We start from the raw sequence: 16859 nt of genomic DNA, 5'->3' as shown, positions 1-16859 counted from the left end.
TATATATGAACCATTTTTTAAAATAAATGATGTATCATTTAAAAAGGTACTTTTCTTTTAAAATTTATCAAAATGATATTTTACTAATAATTTAATAGGATAAAATACTCTTCTTTCATTTATTATCACAACCTCTTTCATTTATTAGCTCTTTTCTTTTTTAAGTCATTGTAATAACTGTGAGATCGTAATCTAAATCATAGCTAAGATGTAACAATTGCTATACAATTACAACAGTTAAAATTTAATAACTATTACAGTTGCACAATTATTATATATATATATATAACATAATATTATCAGATGTTAATTAAAAATAAAGTATCATTATAATTCGTAACTACTACAATATAATATTTATTAAAGATAAAAATACTTATATTATGATAGTTATATAAATGTTATATCACAATATTATTAGTATTGATAAAAATTAAAGTGTTACTATAATATTGACCAATGTTAATAGAGATGAAGTATCAATATTATAATAGTTATATATTATAGCTATTAAAATTTAATATTATTAGTATCGATTAGAATTAAAATATCTATTATGTAATAATCATAAAATTATGGATATTATATTATATAACAGTTACAAATTCATAACTACTATAATAATTAAAAAAATAAAAATAATTAAAAAAAAGATATATGATATTCTGTTGATAATAAATTAAAGTAAGACACCTTTTAAACAAATTCTAATAAAAAAATATCTTATTGATTTTTACCAATTTAATGTCCAAATATTTCTTTATGTTCTATTTTAGAGCCGTTTTGCTCAAGTCAAAATTATTTTAAAGTGGAACATATAGGAATATTTTAAATATTAAATTATAAGTGTTGCGTTGTTTTTAATATTTTTTAATGATATAAATAATTAAGGATGTTTTTGGTAAATATGAAGAATGATTTATTATTATTTTTGCTCATTTCTTTTAACGTCCAAAATTGCGATGAACACGAGTGTTGGCACGTGATTCCAAATGAGACTAATTCACTGGTCAAAACAAATACCAACTCCGCTCGCCTTCCAACCTCTCCAACCTCCGGTCTCTTCCCGCAAAGGTAAAAAGGCGATCTCAATTCTCATCGACAGATCTAGTTCCACCGCCAGATCCACTTGATCGCGCTCCGACGTCGGCAGGTTGGGACGATGCACGACTTCTGCTTCACGATACCCTACGGGCTCCTGGTCCTCGTCGGCGGTGTCGTCGGCTATGCGCGGCGGGGGAGCACGGCGTCGCTGGCCGGCGGAGCGGGCTCCGGACTCGTCCTTCTCATCGCCGGATTCATTAGCCTCAAGGCGTTCGAGAAGCGGCAGAACTCGTACTTCGCCTTGGGCCTCGAGACTGGTAGGAAGTTCCCTTGGGTCAGCTGACCTAGATTTTGCTGAAAAGCTTGCAAATTTATGCCTTCATGGGTGTCGTTCTCAATGATCTGACTGTTTCTTTGATAAAAATTGGATCTAGCTGCCGCTTTTCGATGTGATAAATATTTTGCATTTCTTATTGTGATTTCTTTCCGGAAAAGGGGAAATGCATGCGTTGATCGTGGTGCAGTTGTTTTCTACTAATCGGAGCGCATGAGTCTTGAGTTCACCGTAATAATTATTAGTCCTTCACGTTTCTTCATCTAAACTTGCAGTATCAATATTTGGTTTTTGAATGTATAATGTGAAAATGACAGTACTACTTATCCTTCATCCATCCATGGGATTATCGTCGTATCATAAATAGGAATACATACAGAATACAGATTATTAGACTAAGGCACTCAAACAATTATAGAAGGGGATAGGACAGAACCAAGAACGAAAACAATGAAAATAGTACCAAGGAATAAACCTTTCTTCCTAACACAAGTTTTGGTTAGGCAAAAGACCAGTATCATAGTGGGGCAAAGAAACAAAAGGAAAGGTGGTTTATGCTATTGCTTCTTGCCTTCTTATGATAAGTGGGGTTGTATTAACCTGTTTGAACCTTGCAAACTTGTTGCCATAATGCTCACATAATAGATGTCCATTAGGATGGATTTTCCATTCCCAACTTGGTTGTTGCATAAGGTAATAAGCAGGTAAGAGGAACAATTACTACTATGTTACTCATTTTATGATATGACGTGTTTTATGGATATGTACTTTACCATTGAAATTCTTATGAATAGAAAGAAGCATTCTTACAGTTAGTTTTGACCTTTTGAGGAATTATTGTAAACCCATAAACAACACACATCACCATAAGTAGCTTGGTGCCGAACTCAGTGATAATTCAATGGCACTTAAGTAGCTTATTGAGTCAAATTTTAACTTTAGTTTTAGGCTTCAATTTTAAATGGTCTTAGTGTAAAATGCAAAACACTGACTCTTTTGTGCCTTGTTAGCATGATTGGATTGTTTTCATGAATTAACTCATGGACAAGAAGTTATGAGCTCAACATTTCCGTTTGACAAAATTATTGTACAAGTTCGTGCACACACTTAACTATAAGCTCATGAGGACACTTGTATATAAGTTCATCAAAAATTTCAGTCAGAAGCTTGCTATAAGAGAGTCACTGAAAAACTCATTTTATGTTTAATAAGATGCTCATGGATTTGTGATACATAATCAACAGCACTATTTTGTTAGAGTAGTGAAATTATGGATTCCAATGTCTATTGCACACTTGAATCAACCATGAGATTCAGTTAAATTCTACGATGGAGTTTGAGCTCAGATGAGGTTCCAAGCACTTGCTTGTATAGCATATAAAGCTCATAGCTTGAGTTGATCTTAAGTATGGCAGTGCTTGTTGAGTTGTTGTTTTGTTATAAGTTACTTAAACTGATACTTGTTGACTAGTTTACTGTTTTAGTAACACAATTTGTTAACTTGTCTCTTCACAGTTTGCTCCCTTATCCTCACATATGTCATGGGAACAAGATACTTAGAGACTTCCAAGATAATGCCTGCTGGATTAGTTGCTGCTCTTAGGTATGCCTTTTGCTCTCTCTTTGCTCTGTGTGACTAAGACATGTGCCAAGTTTCTCTTCCACACAAGAACTTCTGTTTGTTTTGTTTGATGGCATTGTGTTTTAGGCCCGTGAGCCTGCATAGCAGAGTACATGCTTGCTTCACACATTTTGTAATATTTATCTAATCGAGCAACCTTTATATTTTCATAATTTAAGGGAAATATCCTTGTTGATGATATTGTTACATGCTATTGATGAACTATTTAGTTTTGGGGCTACATACTGTCCTATAGTTCAGAAAGGAAACAGTAAGTGAAAGTATGCAGCGAGAAAAATCAGTGTGGGAGAAAATGTACACATTAGGTCAAGCAGGAATTTTTTGGTAACTGAGAAATTGAGAATAACTGAGAGCATTCTATTAAGCGAACCTCATAGGTACTAAATTGAGGCCTCCAGTGGATTCCCAGTAAATAAATTTTCTTGTGAAAAAATCAGATCGATTGTTGGTATTCTTGATGTCTGTCATTGACAAGCATGTGAATTTTAACTAGTAGTTCAAGTTTGTGAACCAAAAGAAAGCATCACCAAGATCATTCATAGTTGAAGTTAGAATTACAAAACCAATATGGCAGTAAGCCCATTTCTTTCTCTTAACATGATTGATGGATTGTGCTCGCTCTTTTATCCTTCTACCAAAAATTGAAGAGTTTCAACAAAACATAAATGCTTACTGAACTTATCATGTGATATCTATGCAGTGCATTGATGTCCCTGTTCTATCTGTACAAGATGGCAACTGGAGCAAATCATATTCCACCCAAAGCTGAATGAACATGGCCATAAAAATCCAGAGAGCATTTAGCAGGATCACATCGATCATAATCTGACATCATTTATGCAGGTGCTGTTATATTCCAAACACTTTGAGCTCTATTTTGTTTTGGCAGACTGTATGTGTTATCTTGTTTGGAGGAAATTGCTCAATTTGTGATGACATGTTTACATAGGACACGTGTTGCTTCATATCACTACTTAAGATCTCAACCCAACGATCTAGAGGAGTTGGGTTAGGCATGATTTATGTTTATCGAGGACATAGTTTTTTATTTTATGTTTATTTTGATTTGACAACAATAATCCAATCTTATCTAGTGATTTTTGGCCATTATATATCTTCTTAAAATAATTATTTCGATTCAATGCTCACTACACTTTCTCTATCTCCAATTACACAAATTTCTTAATTTTATTGTTTGAATAATTTCAAGATTCCCCCTCTCAAAGCATATTCCAAGCATCTCTTTTTTATAAAAAATTCCTATCATCTTAATTTAATTTAGGGGGGAATTCATTTCTCATGGTTAACTATTTTAAAATTTAAAATAATCAAAATTATTATTATTTTATTTTTTGATAAGTTTTAAACAAGTTCATTATAATGGTTAAAAATATTTTTTTAAAAAAATAAATAACGATGGATCATGATAGCTAATGCTGCTCCGCGGGTTCACAATCTGTATGCTATAAACGCTCTTCTTCTCCGTCAGTGGCAATCATTTGTCTCCGTCGGCGAATGGTTCCATGAAGCAATCGATTGTTCTCAGACTCTTCCCTTGGTCGCTTCTCTGCCTTCTCCTCCTCGTCGCCTCCAGTCGCTTCTTCTCGCACTCGAATGTTCCAGGTCGGGGCGATGCGCCCACATGGAAAGCCCCCTTCCGCCCCGCGGATTTGATACCCGTCCTCCCGCGTAAGGTGGCGTGGCCGCTCCTCCGGTCGCTGCGGAGCGCCGTAGACCTCCTTCCGGCGTTTGTAGGCGCCGCATCCGATGACAAGGGTGCTCTCGAGTGGACAGGAGCCTGCTTCTACAATAACACGGCGTGGATGGAGTTCCACAACAAGAGTGGGTCCCGATTCGGAGGCGGGACTGTCCATATCAAGGTTTATGCTGAAGAAATTCCTTTTCGTGATCGATTTTTATCATTGGGGTTCAGCTAGTTGGGGATTAGGATTAGAGTTTGGGTTTAGGATTAGGTGGAGTTTGTTGTATTCTTCGGCAGGATGGATGAATTTTGGAACGGTAAATGGACGTTGAGTTTTTGTTCTGAAGCAAAGATGATTATTGTTAGTTGGAAGAGGATTATCTTCTTACTTTGTGCTTAGTGCTGTTGTGGTGGAAAATGTGTTCTTGGAAGTTGGAATTAGCTGGTCATTTCCCCCCTCAAAGCAGGACTTCAATGAACTGGAATCTAGGAGTGTTGAGCTCAGGCTTTGATGTTAGAGTCTCGCAAAATAAAATGAAGGGAACATGTGGATCTTTTTAGTTTCTGTGATAGTAAGATTCTACATTCTAATTTCCAAGTACTCTGCTAGTGAAGCTTGATGGGGTAATTTTGTGCCTTGTACAATAGTAGGATCATTTTTTTTTATGTTTGTCTTTCTTTCTTATGGCAGTTAGTTAAGTGTGATGTGTGAAATTAACTCTAGACATTTCAACTGCTTGATGTGAGTGAACCTTTTGAAGAATATTCATTTGTTCCTCTATTTTTCAGAATGAAGCAATGGAAAACTTCTCACTTTATTCAGAACTTTTCATGAAGTCTTTTCTCTTAGTTCCTAGTAGTTGCTTTATGTAGATTCATTTTTCTTATCAAATTGTTACTTGGAATAAATTAATCCTGCTCAAAATTGTACCTGATCCAGGAGCAGTTGATCAAGGTTGTTAAGTGTTGTGCATTGTGTATTCCATGCATGTTTGTATATATTGGGATTAAAAATTCTATGTTCATCATGTTTCCATTTTTAAGGTATGCAGTTGTTATAAAATGGAAACTGAGTATGCATATTACCTTTCAAGTTTTAAGTGCAATTTGGAGCATAACGTACTGGGTAAGGATCATTAGTGGTTTGGAAGCAAATGTGATTGTGGACGACACTTTGAGTATGTGGTTAATTATTGGGACATTGGTTCCTCTCTTTTGGCTAGGCCTAACCATCATGCTTAGATAATTTGTTGATATGTTTTAAGTTAGGAGCTTGCATTTGATAATTTGTATAGAGTGTGTAGCATTGATCATGAGATTTGAAGATTGATCTAAACAAGCTTAAATGATGGATTTTATGGATCTAGTGTGGAGCCATATGAGGCTTCAACCTCATGGATGCTCATTAGGCTTGGATACAGACCCAAGGATTCACGTGTTGAGTTTGTTATGGGTAGAATGAATATAACAATAAGACTTGCTTTTAGATAGGAATTATTAACTAAGGAGTTTCATCGTAGTAGTTTTTTTGAAAGTTTGTCTCACGGTTTAGATGGTCCACCAAACTAAAGACAACTGTAGATCTACCTTTGAAGGTGGTTTAACTAAAAACTCATATTTGGTTGACTAAACATTAGTTTTGGGAAAAGGAGTTAACCAATAATTTATGTTGGCTGACCAACATCGTGGTATTTCAAACATTAAGGTTCCAACAGTCAAAGATTACTTTTTGTTTGACCCAAAAAGTTTTGGTCAACCAAAGTGTATAAATATGATCATTGGAACTTCATTTAAAAGCTTTTTGGTGGATCTTTTAGCACATGAATTCACAAGAAAACCTTCTAAAACATCTTCAATCATACGTAAGCGCTAAAAGGAGCACCAAGGATTTTGAGAATTAAAAAAGTCAAAGTCTCATCCTTATTTTTGAAAGTTCTCTTGGTAGTTCTTTGCTCACCTAGGTTAAGGTCTTCGTCTATAAGGTGGGGAAAAGATACTTACTTGTGTACTTATTGTATAACCTCTTGAAGGCGTGACTGCTTTTAGTGTAGATTTAGAAGTAATCAGTTTGCATTTTAGCATTTGCTAGGTTGCTAGCAACTGCAGGAGCTAGTCCAGTACGAGCTAGGAGGGTCTTTGGAAGTGCACAAGAACTCGTTAGTTTGCTTGTGCAGAGGGCATCTAGCCCAAGGGCTTGTTTGATCTAGGATGGGTTCTAGATTAAAGATTGACTCAACTAGGGAGAGTTTAATTGATGGCGCTTTCAGTGAGTGCTTCGTCGCTCATGATCTATGCTTTGTTTTATTTCCAGACTACCAATGCCCACAGTTGGACATGCTTGGACCTTTACCTCTTCGCAACTCCATACCGCGTGACCTGGGATTACTACTTTTTGTCGCGGGAACATACTTTGGATATTCATGAGTGGGTTGGAGAAGCTGAATATGAATATGTAAGTCTTCTTGGTCTTATGCATATCATATATTGACAATGTTTCGTAATCACGCTAAATTGTTTCTTTTTTTAATTTTGCCAATGTAGGTGAAACATAATGGAGTTTCAATTTTCCTAATGCAATCTGGGATGATTGGAACTCTTTGGGCTCTATATGACATTTTCCCATTGTTTACAAACACTGGATGGGGTGAAAATACAAATCTTGCTTTTCTCAAAAAACATATGGGAGCTACATTTGAGGAACGTCCGCAACCATGGATTTCAAGTATTAATACTGATGATATACACTCGGGAGATTTCTTGGCCATTTCAAAAATTCGTGGACTTTGGGGTGGCTTTGAAACTCTAGAAAAGTGGGTCACTGGATCCTTTGCCGGTCACTCTGCAGTTTTCTTGAGGGACTCTGAAGGAAAGCTTTGGGTTGCAGAATCTGGCCATGACAACGAAAAGGTTAGATCTGATAGGTACCTTATACTTCTCTTTGGGTTGCAGAATCTTCAATTGCATCATTTGTACATGCTTTGTCTGCATGAATATTCCATATTGGTTAACTAGTTTATGGTAAAGATGATTAAATATTGGAAAAATTAAATTGCGATTTCATTTGCTATAACAAATTTTGTTTGTATAATTGATCATGCTTATATTTGAAGATGTTCTCATACATATGGTTTTCAAACATTTCATGTTCTAAGAATTTGCAGAAAACCTAAAATAATACTTATTGTATTGTCAATTTTGAAATCTAATACACAAAAATTTAAATTTTTGATCCTATCCAAATTGGCTTTCCATAGAAGAGGGTGAAATAGTTGCTGCATTTCATATTCCATTAGTAATTGAAGATTGTTTAGTCCACCATATTCATGCATTTTTGATCCACATAACAGCACTGATACTATTCCTATCAATATATTTGTGGTGTCATGCATGTTAATTCATATTCCCAGATGTTGCATTTCCTGGAATCACATTCATGGGAATGCCATTCCTCATTGGAATCTCTCATCAATTTTCCAGATCTTTTTGTTATATGTTCATTAGTTTTCATGTATTCGTATACAAATGTGTTGGTTCTGCTTGCGTTATTGACATGCTGGAAGAAGTGTTTTTTTTTTTTTTTTTTTTTTTTTTGACTGGTAATATTTCAGTGACCTTAGATTACAGTCTTGCACATGCATATTCATGCACAGAGCAGTAGTTCTTGTGCTATACCTGTTAATCTCAGAGCTCACTTCTTATAGGGAGAGGATGTGATAGCTATTCTAACATGGGACGAATGGTGGGAGTTTGAGCTCACTAAAGATGATACAGATCCTCATATTGCAGTGCTTCCTCTCCATCCAGATATGCGAGCCAAATTCAACAATACTGCAGCGTGGGAGTATGCAAAAAGCATGGTGGATAAGCCGTATGGTTACCATAATTTGATCTTCAGTTGGATAGACACTGTTAGTGGGAATTATCCACCACCATTAGATGCACATCTGGTATCTTCCTGCTAATTTCATCTTTTGAAGCTTTTTTCTCTCTCCTGTGTTAGTCATTCGATTGTGATTCACATGCTTGATCAAAACATCATTAATGATTACCCTGCACCTGTCAAGTACATGAAGTTTGGTATAATTTCTTAAAGATCTAGAAGAGTATAAGTGCTGAATGAACTTTTCATTCTTACCTTTTCTTTGTTTTGTATAGTGGAGCAAGAGGATAATCATTCACAAATTACATGACAAAAAGGTTTTGAAATCGGAGAGCATCCCCTTTTTTCTCTTCAAATACATCACCTTACCATCATGTGTAATGAACTGATCAAAGTGTAGAGAAATTATGCTAACTAACGCATGTTCTAGTCAGTTACACTTGATGACGATCCATATCTAATTGAATGTTATACACACATTTTAGACTGAGTTGCACTTCTGATAGTTGTTCTCTTCTTTTTCTCATGAAAGATTATATGAATTATTATTCTTACAATGAAGGGTGAAATTGGCATTTTAATCTATTTCTTTTGATTTCAAATCTGTCAAGGTTTTGCAGAAAATAACCCTTATATATGCATTTATATGAAAAACTTATTTTTAGTTTGTAATCATTATGTGGGAATGTAACATATTATGTTTGATAGACAAGTTGAATTGAATGGGAATTAAAGGTGTGTACAAGGAGAGTACAATATTCTAGTTAACATAACTAAAACTGACTTAGAGAAGAATTGTTAAGATTTATGAAGTTGATCCTGATAAATTTTTTTTCCCTCTGTAAAGGTGGCTTCTGTAATGACCGTGTGGAGTCAGTTCCGGCCAGCCTATGCTGCTAATTTGTGGAACGAAGCTCTGAACTTCCGACTTGGAACTCAGGTTTTTCTTCTTCTTGTGCATACACTTTCCTCGGACATAATAAATATTACTCTCTATTTAGCATATTAATTTCTCGAGTGAACCAATGCCTTTTTTAGCAATCTTTTGTTTCATCCATAATGTGATCTAAACTTCAAAGAATGGCCAGTAGGAAACTTTCACATATTAAGATTTAACATGGACTGCTCTTTTGCATATACTTACTGAAGAACTTAGCTTAGAACTCCCGAAAAGATTTCAGTTATTGCGATCTTTTACTATGCTATTCATTTATGTCTGACTAGACTGTTTGATCATATCAATTTTCTTCAAGTTGAAATCACAAGTTTTAAGTAAAATGGATTTGCAGGGTCTGAATCTGCCCGAAATTATGGTCGAAGCAGAAAAGAAAGGAACATCATTTGACAAGTTGCTGACAGTTCCTGAGCAAGACGATTGGCTGTACAACGATGGAAAATCAGCCTCATGCGTTGCTTTCATTCTCGAAATGTACAAGGCGGCCGGATTGTTCAATCCAATTGCCGACTCCATAATACAAGTTACCGAGTTCACTGTAAGGCCACTCCACTCGATGTGTCAGAACGACACATATCCGATAAGAACTTATCTTGCTCTTCGCATCATTAAATCACAACAGGAATTAAATTAGTTTCAGTGGCATCTAATTCTTGATGTGCTATGCAGATTAAGGATGCTTACACCCTCAACTTTTACGAGAGCAATTCTAGCCGGTTGCCAGAGTGGTGCAACAAAGACGACGATGTGAAACTTCCCTTCTGCCAAATCAAGGGTCGGTATCGCATGGAATTGCCTGGCTACAACACCATGCAGCCATATCCCCACATGAACGAGAGATGCCCCAGTCTCCCACCAAACTATGCCCGGACCAAATATTGCTGAATTGGTTGGTATTCATCTCTTCATCCCAACTTTCTGCAATCATGTGTATAAGATTGGTTAGCATATGCAATTAGTTAGCCGCGAAGGATGTTGTCGTAAATAATGGCTGTTCTCGATCGATCGATCGGTGGAAATCATCATCGGCGGCATTTAGTATCGGTTGAAAGTATGATAATACTTAGATTGATGAATTGAATTGAGTGAACCTCCATTAGAATGGAGGGAAGATCCAAAACACAATTAGCAAGGATGTGCTTTTTTTAAATATCATGACATGAATGATATGGGATGATATATGTATAAAGTAAATTAATATTAAAAAAATTAGTTGTTTTTTAATGTTAATTAATCTTACACTTTATATACTATTTTCTTAAATGTGTATATAATTAATTCATATAATTTTATAGTGCTTCAAATGAAAATTTTTTTTATGACATGATTCATGAGGGCATGATATAAATTGTCATCCTTGGTGGTAACCCTAAAAATGTCAATGAGGGACGAAGAGCTAAATGTATTTAATTTAGTTGGAGAGGTATTCTATTCAATGATAATATAATATTAAAAATTTAAGAATTATACAATTAAGGTAATTATGAAAGTTTTCAAGTTTATTAATTTATAGTATTTTTTAATATACAAGAAACAAAACATTACGGATAAAATAGCAATTGAAATAAAATATAAATACAATAAAATAAAAATTAAACTAAATCAGAAATAAACAGATCCATATCTTTGAGTAATTTTATATATAAGTTAAAATCAATTATAATATTAGAAGGATATCTATCCTTTCAAAATTGGAGGTTAAGGAAAAAGATAGTAAACACAAATAATAAGAAAAATCTTATTTAAAAAGTAAGATAACTTAGAGTTCTTTGTATATATATAAATGTATATCTATAATCATGTAGCATTTTTTATATTGAAATCTCAATTTTATCACATTTATTATCATCAATTAAAGATAAATGTTCAACTCTACTATTTAATCAGCATATATATTGATTATTAATGATATAATATCAATATAGATAAGTATTATTCAGTAAAGGTAGAATTTGTCATCCCAACGACCTCACACGATCGGTCCCACGATTATTTGTAAAAAGGAAAATCGAAAAATTACAATTGACCACGATGAAAGAGGGTATTACAACATAGAAAAGTATTACAAATTATGTGAGTATCAACATATATAAATATCACCATCAAAAATATAAATCTGATTAGTATTCTCAGATTGTAATAATGACATACGTCATCGACTAAAAGTCTTTATCGATGGATGACAATAATAAAGTATCATCACGCAAATAAATACTAATCGCAAGTGACTCATGCCACCACAAATCATGTGTGCAATTAAGTACTTTGATATAAGGCTGAGTTTAAATTTTTTTTTACATAAAAGTGAGTTTAAAATTTTCACTTACATCATAATTATTAAATTTTAAATTCACATCTTATTAGTGAATTTAAACGACCATCTAAGTTAACATTTTCATATGAATCATGTTAATTCATTTACATATCATTAATAAGATTTGCAAGTATTAGCAGTATAATTAAAGTATCAACAATTTGCAATGTTAAGGACATCTAAAAACATGCGTTAACGTAAGAATAACTCAAGAATATTTATTTTAATTTTTAAAATAATCTTTAACATCTTAATTCATATTTGAAACTCATATGTAAACATGAAATACTATCAATTATTTATCTTTAGATGTTTAATTATTTTAAACATCTATTTTACTATTTTAAATCTTATTTAATTTTCATTCAAATTTAATTGAATCTAATCAGAATATGTCTAACTCAAATTAAACTCAATCTCATAATCCAATCGGATTCATTGAAATCTAATTCAATTAATCTAATTCAAATCATATTTTAATCAAACTAAAATCAATCAATCTTTGAAGTATCATGTCATTTATGTATAACCTAATAAATTCTTGTAACATTGATAATGTGTCTAAACAGCTTTAAATACATAAGCAATAAGCGACATCTAATAATACATCATTACTATCTAAGTAACAAAAAAATTAAAATCCGACTTAACCTTTTCATAACTACTATCCTGTATAAAAACTTTATGCAAATGCATTGCTTTTTAATATGCATATAACAAATTATTATAAAATTACTATATTAATCTAAAATGACAAATATCAAAAATGACCCCTCTCTAGTATTTCCTAGAGCCTCGACTACTACAAATCTATATAACAATTTTAACCTCATACAAGTCAAATAGCAAAACTAAATAGCATGAAATGATTCTAGGGGTTGGCTTTGAAAAGCCGTATCACCGAGCTATCGATAAATGAGAAATTAAGCAGGATTGGGTGAGAGGAGGAGTTGACTTGAGTCAAGTCGTCCACCAAGAAAGTGAGAAGACTTTTCAGCAGGCAGCTTCTTCTCATCATCCTCTTCCACTTGCAAGTCTCAAAAGTCAAGTTGACAAACGGGACACTAAAAATTAAGACTTGAGTTCAACTTCCCCTTCACATCCATATCCTCTTCTCCAATTTCCATTCTCTGGCTCAGTGTCTGCAATCATTCTCCGCCATCCACATGGATGTACCATCTTACATAACCATTGGAGGCTGGTTCATCCAAGTGATCTTCGACAAGTACCTCTCCTCCAGGCTTCAGGCATGGGCAACCGACTCCGGCATAGGTGACGACCTCGAAAGGCTCCGAGTCGCAATGTTGAGAATCCAATCACTGCTCAGCTGCGCAGAGAGGACCAGCTCTGATGGCTTTGTTAGGTGGATGAAGGAGCTCAGGGATGTTGTTTATGATGCTGAAGACCTCCTTGATGAGCTTGAGTATAGGCGCCTTCGGCAGCAGCTGGAAGGTGAGACAAGCAGCCCGGTAAGTGCTTTTCTTGCTTCGAATTTGGAGGCGGCAAGAGATGCAGCAAACCGAGCAGGTGGCTTTCTGTCTTCGAGTTTGTTTAACTTCTCAGAAGGTGACGATGCCATGAATACCAAGCATGGCAATTCCAGGCCCCTGAACACTCCTGAACTGACATGGGATAGAGCTACCAAAGCTAGAATTCAAACGATAACTGAAAGGTTGAATCAAGCAAGTTCTGGCGTGAGCGAAACACTGACACTCTTTAAGTTGGAGCACTGCAATGGTCTGAATCAAAGAACTGAAAAAGGCACAACTAGCTCTGTGAGCAGTACAAAAGTGTTTGGTCGTCAAAACAATGCAAAGAATTTAGTTGAACTGTTGTTGAGACTCGATGACGAGCAAGTTTCAATTCTTCCTATAGTTGGCCTGGGAGGGATTGGCAAAACCACACTTGCTCAACTTGTTTATAACAATCCCAAAATTGTAGAGCACTTTGAGCTAAGGATGTGGGTGTATGTTTCTAGTAGCTTCAACGATATTGAATTCACAAGAGAGATTTTAGAATGTGCATCTGATGACAAGCATGAATTCGACGGTGTAAAGAACTTTGACAGGCTACAATCAGCAATCAAGGAGAAGTTAATGCGGAAGAGGTATCTGTTAGTGTTAGATGATGTGTGGAATCAAGAGACTAGTAGTAAGTTATCAGTGATGGAAAGATGGGACAAACTTTTAGCACCATTGAGAGCTGGCAAAAATGGAAGCAAGATCCTAGTGACCACACGATCAAGAGCAGCATTGGAGATGTTAACTGCAAGGAACTCGATAAATTTGAAGTGTCTGAGTGATCAAGATTGCTGGTCCTTGATCAAGGAGATCACATTTTCTGGTGCAAATCCCGAGGAGGAACTCAAACTTGAGGAGATTGGCCAGAAAATAGCTCAAAAGGTGATGGGATCACCTTTAGCAGCAAAGGCAGCAGCGATGATACTGAAAAATAAGCAAAATGCTGAAGAATGGAAGATGATGCTGGAAGGAAAGAATTTATACGATGATATCGTACCCATTATGAAACCGAGTTACGATAACTTACCTGCTCATCTGCAGCGGTGCTTTGCATATTGCAGCATATTTCCTAAATGCTGGAAGTTTTCTGATGATTTGATTCACCTCTGGATGGCACAAGGGTACATCCAACCCAAAAGCAAGGATGCCAATATGCAAGAAATTGGACAAGAATACATGGATGAACTGGTTTGCAGATCCTTTTTCGAAGTGGAGAAGAAGGAATTTGTCACCCACTATGTCATACCTGATCTATTGCATGAGATGGCATGTGCTATTTGCAAGGACGAATGCATCAGAGTCGAAGATAATGAACCCACAAATATTCCACCATCAATCCGTCACCTGTTCATCAAGTCTGAACAATTTGCGACCATCACAGATGTGTACCAGTTTCATAACCTGCGGACACTCATCAGCTTCAGTGAAATCCAGTCTAATGTTCATAATGTTCTTGAAGATGTTCTTAAGAACTTGAAAAGCATTCGGGTACTGGATTTATCAAATTGCAAGATGGATGATTTGCCAGAAGCTATATGCCACTGTATACATTTACGCTACCTGAATCTTTCAGCAACTTCTATTCAACATATTCCCGAATCACTCTGCAGGCTCTACCACCTGCAGGTGCTGAATTTGCTTGGATGCAGGCTTCTTAGTTTACCTTCAAGTATGAACAGGCTGATAAATTTGATGCAACTTGCTGCTGCTCAACAATTAGTTTCCGATATAGCAGAAATTGGGAGATTGACATGCCTTCAGAGACTAGAAGTTTTCAGAGTCAGATATGAAATTGGATACAAAATAGAAGAACTGAAGGACTTGAATAAGCTTCAAAAATCACTTCATATAAGGAATCTAGAGAATGTTCAGAGCAAGAATGAGGCAAGTGAGGCCATGTTACACATGAAAGGTCATCTTAGTGTATTGCAGTTACATTGGTTACCTTCTCAGAGGAATCACATGGTGGATGCTGAAGTTCTTGAAGGCCTTTGACCTCATCGAAACCTGAAAAGGCTGGAAATCATTGGTTGTAGAGGTAACATGTATCCGACCTGGCTAGAGATTGAATGGCTCACCAATCTCGAGATCATTTATTTAAGTGGCAGTGAAAATTGGGAGTGTCTTCCCCCACTAGCTCAGTTGCCTTCACTGAAAGTGCTCTGGATACAAGGACTGCACTCGGTAAAGAGGATCGGCACAGAGCTCTTTGGAACTGATGAGAAGACACTTAAATGGTTAGAAGAGTTGGTGCTTGATGACATGCCACAACTTGAGTGTTTGGAGGGAAAACAAATGTTTCCACATCTAAAGAGCGTTGTGATCAAGGATTGTAACAAGCTCAAGACATTACCACCCTTACCTTCCAGTCTTACTGAGCTGACTGTTCTGAATCAAGGTTTCTGGTTACCTTACTATGATGATATGAGGATGGGAAAATCTTCATCACTAGTTTCATCACTGTGCATTTACAATTGCTCTTTGCTCATTGCTGAATTCAGTGTTCTACTACTGCAAGAAACATTGTCATCGCTGCGAACTCTCTGTATTGGTGATCTATCATTGCTCACAGGACTAATTATACGAAAAAACTTAGCTTGTCTTCAAAATCTAGACATCCAAAATTGCCACGAGATAACTTTGTTGACAATTGAACAAGAAAAAGCGTTCGAGAATCTCACTGCCCTCAAAAGCCTGTGCTTCAGTGGCTGTGCCAATCTGCAGTCCCTCCCAGAGTTAAGAGGCCTTCACTCGCTTGAGAAGTTAATCATCTTAAATTGTCCCTTGATTCAGTCGCTGCCAAAGAAGGGACTGCCTTCTTTGCTGAAAGTGTTGGAAATTGACTCATGCCATCCATTGCTGAAGGAGGGTTTCAGAAACAATTGTGTTGACTATTGGGGAAGTATCAAGCATGTCCCCCGAGTTGAGATTGATGGAGAGATGATTCAGGAAAATGCTAGTGGAAATTAACCATAGATTTAACTCAATAGTTGAACTTTGGTAAATGAAAAATCTCCTCCTTTGAGAAGACCTTCTATCGACACAAACTCAACCACTTTGCCAATTGAACAGGATTTCAGACAGAAAACAGTCTGATTTTGCTGGTTTGATAAAGTATTTTCAGAAAGATGATTTCTGGGTTTTGTTCTTTCCATTCTATCAACTTGTTACTGTCTTGACAAGAATACTAATACTGTCTTCATTTGGCTAATGTATGAGTTCATGCAATCTCTAATTTCTCTTTTTCTCTCACTCTCTTTACAACAATTGGATTAAACTTGATTGGCTATCCATGGATACAGATCTATTTGAGTCTAAATTGTCTGGTATCTTAAGTATCAAGTTAGATATCACCTTCACTTTTGGTTGGGAATTTAAGCTACGTTGATTAAGGTCAAATCAATTCATCCTTATATGGAATGAACTAATATTGAGAAAGTCTTTCCTACAATCTAACTTTCCAACCAT

The 16859-nt window shown here is 35.6% G+C and overlaps 2 protein-coding genes and 1 pseudogene across 3 annotated transcripts; all 3 read left to right on the top strand.

Annotated features, from left to right (window-relative positions):
- The first annotated feature begins 1051 nt into the window (after positions 1–1051).
- On the top strand, positions 1052–4130 carry LOC141828025 (protein FATTY ACID EXPORT 5-like). Its single transcript, XM_074715373.1, has 3 exons — positions 1052–1361; positions 2894–2981; positions 3721–4130. The coding sequence occupies exons 1-3, from the start codon at positions 1163–1165 to the stop codon at positions 3791–3793; spliced, it is 360 nt and encodes a 119-aa protein (XP_074571474.1). The 5' UTR covers positions 1052–1162; the 3' UTR covers positions 3794–4130.
- Positions 4131–4499: 369 nt separating this feature from the next.
- LOC141827864 (uncharacterized) lies at positions 4500–10781 on the top strand. Of its 2 annotated transcripts, XM_074715198.1 has the most exons (7): positions 4502–4900; positions 7034–7174; positions 7264–7629; positions 8424–8669; positions 9450–9542; positions 9892–10095; positions 10227–10781. In XM_074715198.1, the coding sequence occupies exons 1-7, from the start codon at positions 4544–4546 to the stop codon at positions 10440–10442; spliced, it is 1623 nt and encodes a 540-aa protein (XP_074571299.1). In that variant the 5' UTR covers positions 4502–4543; the 3' UTR covers positions 10443–10781. The 2 variants fall into 2 exon arrangements, with proteins under 2 accessions (XP_074571300.1, XP_074571299.1); XM_074715199.1 differs by lacking the exon at positions 9892–10095 and having other exon boundaries at positions 4500–4900.
- Positions 10782–13037: 2256 nt separating this feature from the next.
- LOC141827715 (disease resistance protein RGA2-like) lies at positions 13038–16758 on the top strand (annotated as a pseudogene).
- The last annotated feature ends 101 nt before the right edge of the window (positions 16759–16859 follow it).

This window comes from Curcuma longa, chromosome 4 (assembly GCF_044706935.1).
Source record: "Curcuma longa cultivar G26 ecotype Majalengka, Jawa Barat chromosome 4, ITB_CL_G26_1.1, whole genome shotgun sequence".
NCBI lineage: Eukaryota > Viridiplantae > Streptophyta > Magnoliopsida > Zingiberales > Zingiberaceae > Curcuma > Curcuma longa.
This window is presented reverse-complemented; position numbering and strand designations above follow the sequence as displayed.

What these genes read in the sequence shown, in the direction of transcription:
- LOC141828025 (XM_074715373.1), top strand. Translation starts at nt 1,163, where the DNA reads ATGCACGACTTCTGCTTCACGATACCCTACGGGCTCCTGGTCCTCGTC. An exon ending in CGCCTTGGGCCTCGAGACTG is followed by an intron (nt 1,362 to 2,893) that starts GTAGGAAGTTCC and finishes GTCTCTTCACAG; the next exon opens with TTTGCTCCCTTATCCTCACA. An exon ending in GGATTAGTTGCTGCTCTTAG is followed by an intron (nt 2,982 to 3,720) that starts GTATGCCTTTTG and finishes ATATCTATGCAG; the next exon opens with TGCATTGATGTCCCTGTTCT.
- LOC141827864 (XM_074715198.1), top strand. Translation starts at nt 4,544, where the DNA reads ATGAAGCAATCGATTGTTCTCAGACTCTTCCCTTGGTCGCTTCTCTGC. An exon ending in GAGAAGCTGAATATGAATAT is followed by an intron (nt 7,175 to 7,263) that starts GTAAGTCTTCTT and finishes TTGCCAATGTAG; the next exon opens with GTGAAACATAATGGAGTTTC. An exon ending in ACTTCCGACTTGGAACTCAG is followed by an intron (nt 9,543 to 9,891) that starts GTTTTTCTTCTT and finishes ATGGATTTGCAG; the next exon opens with GGTCTGAATCTGCCCGAAAT.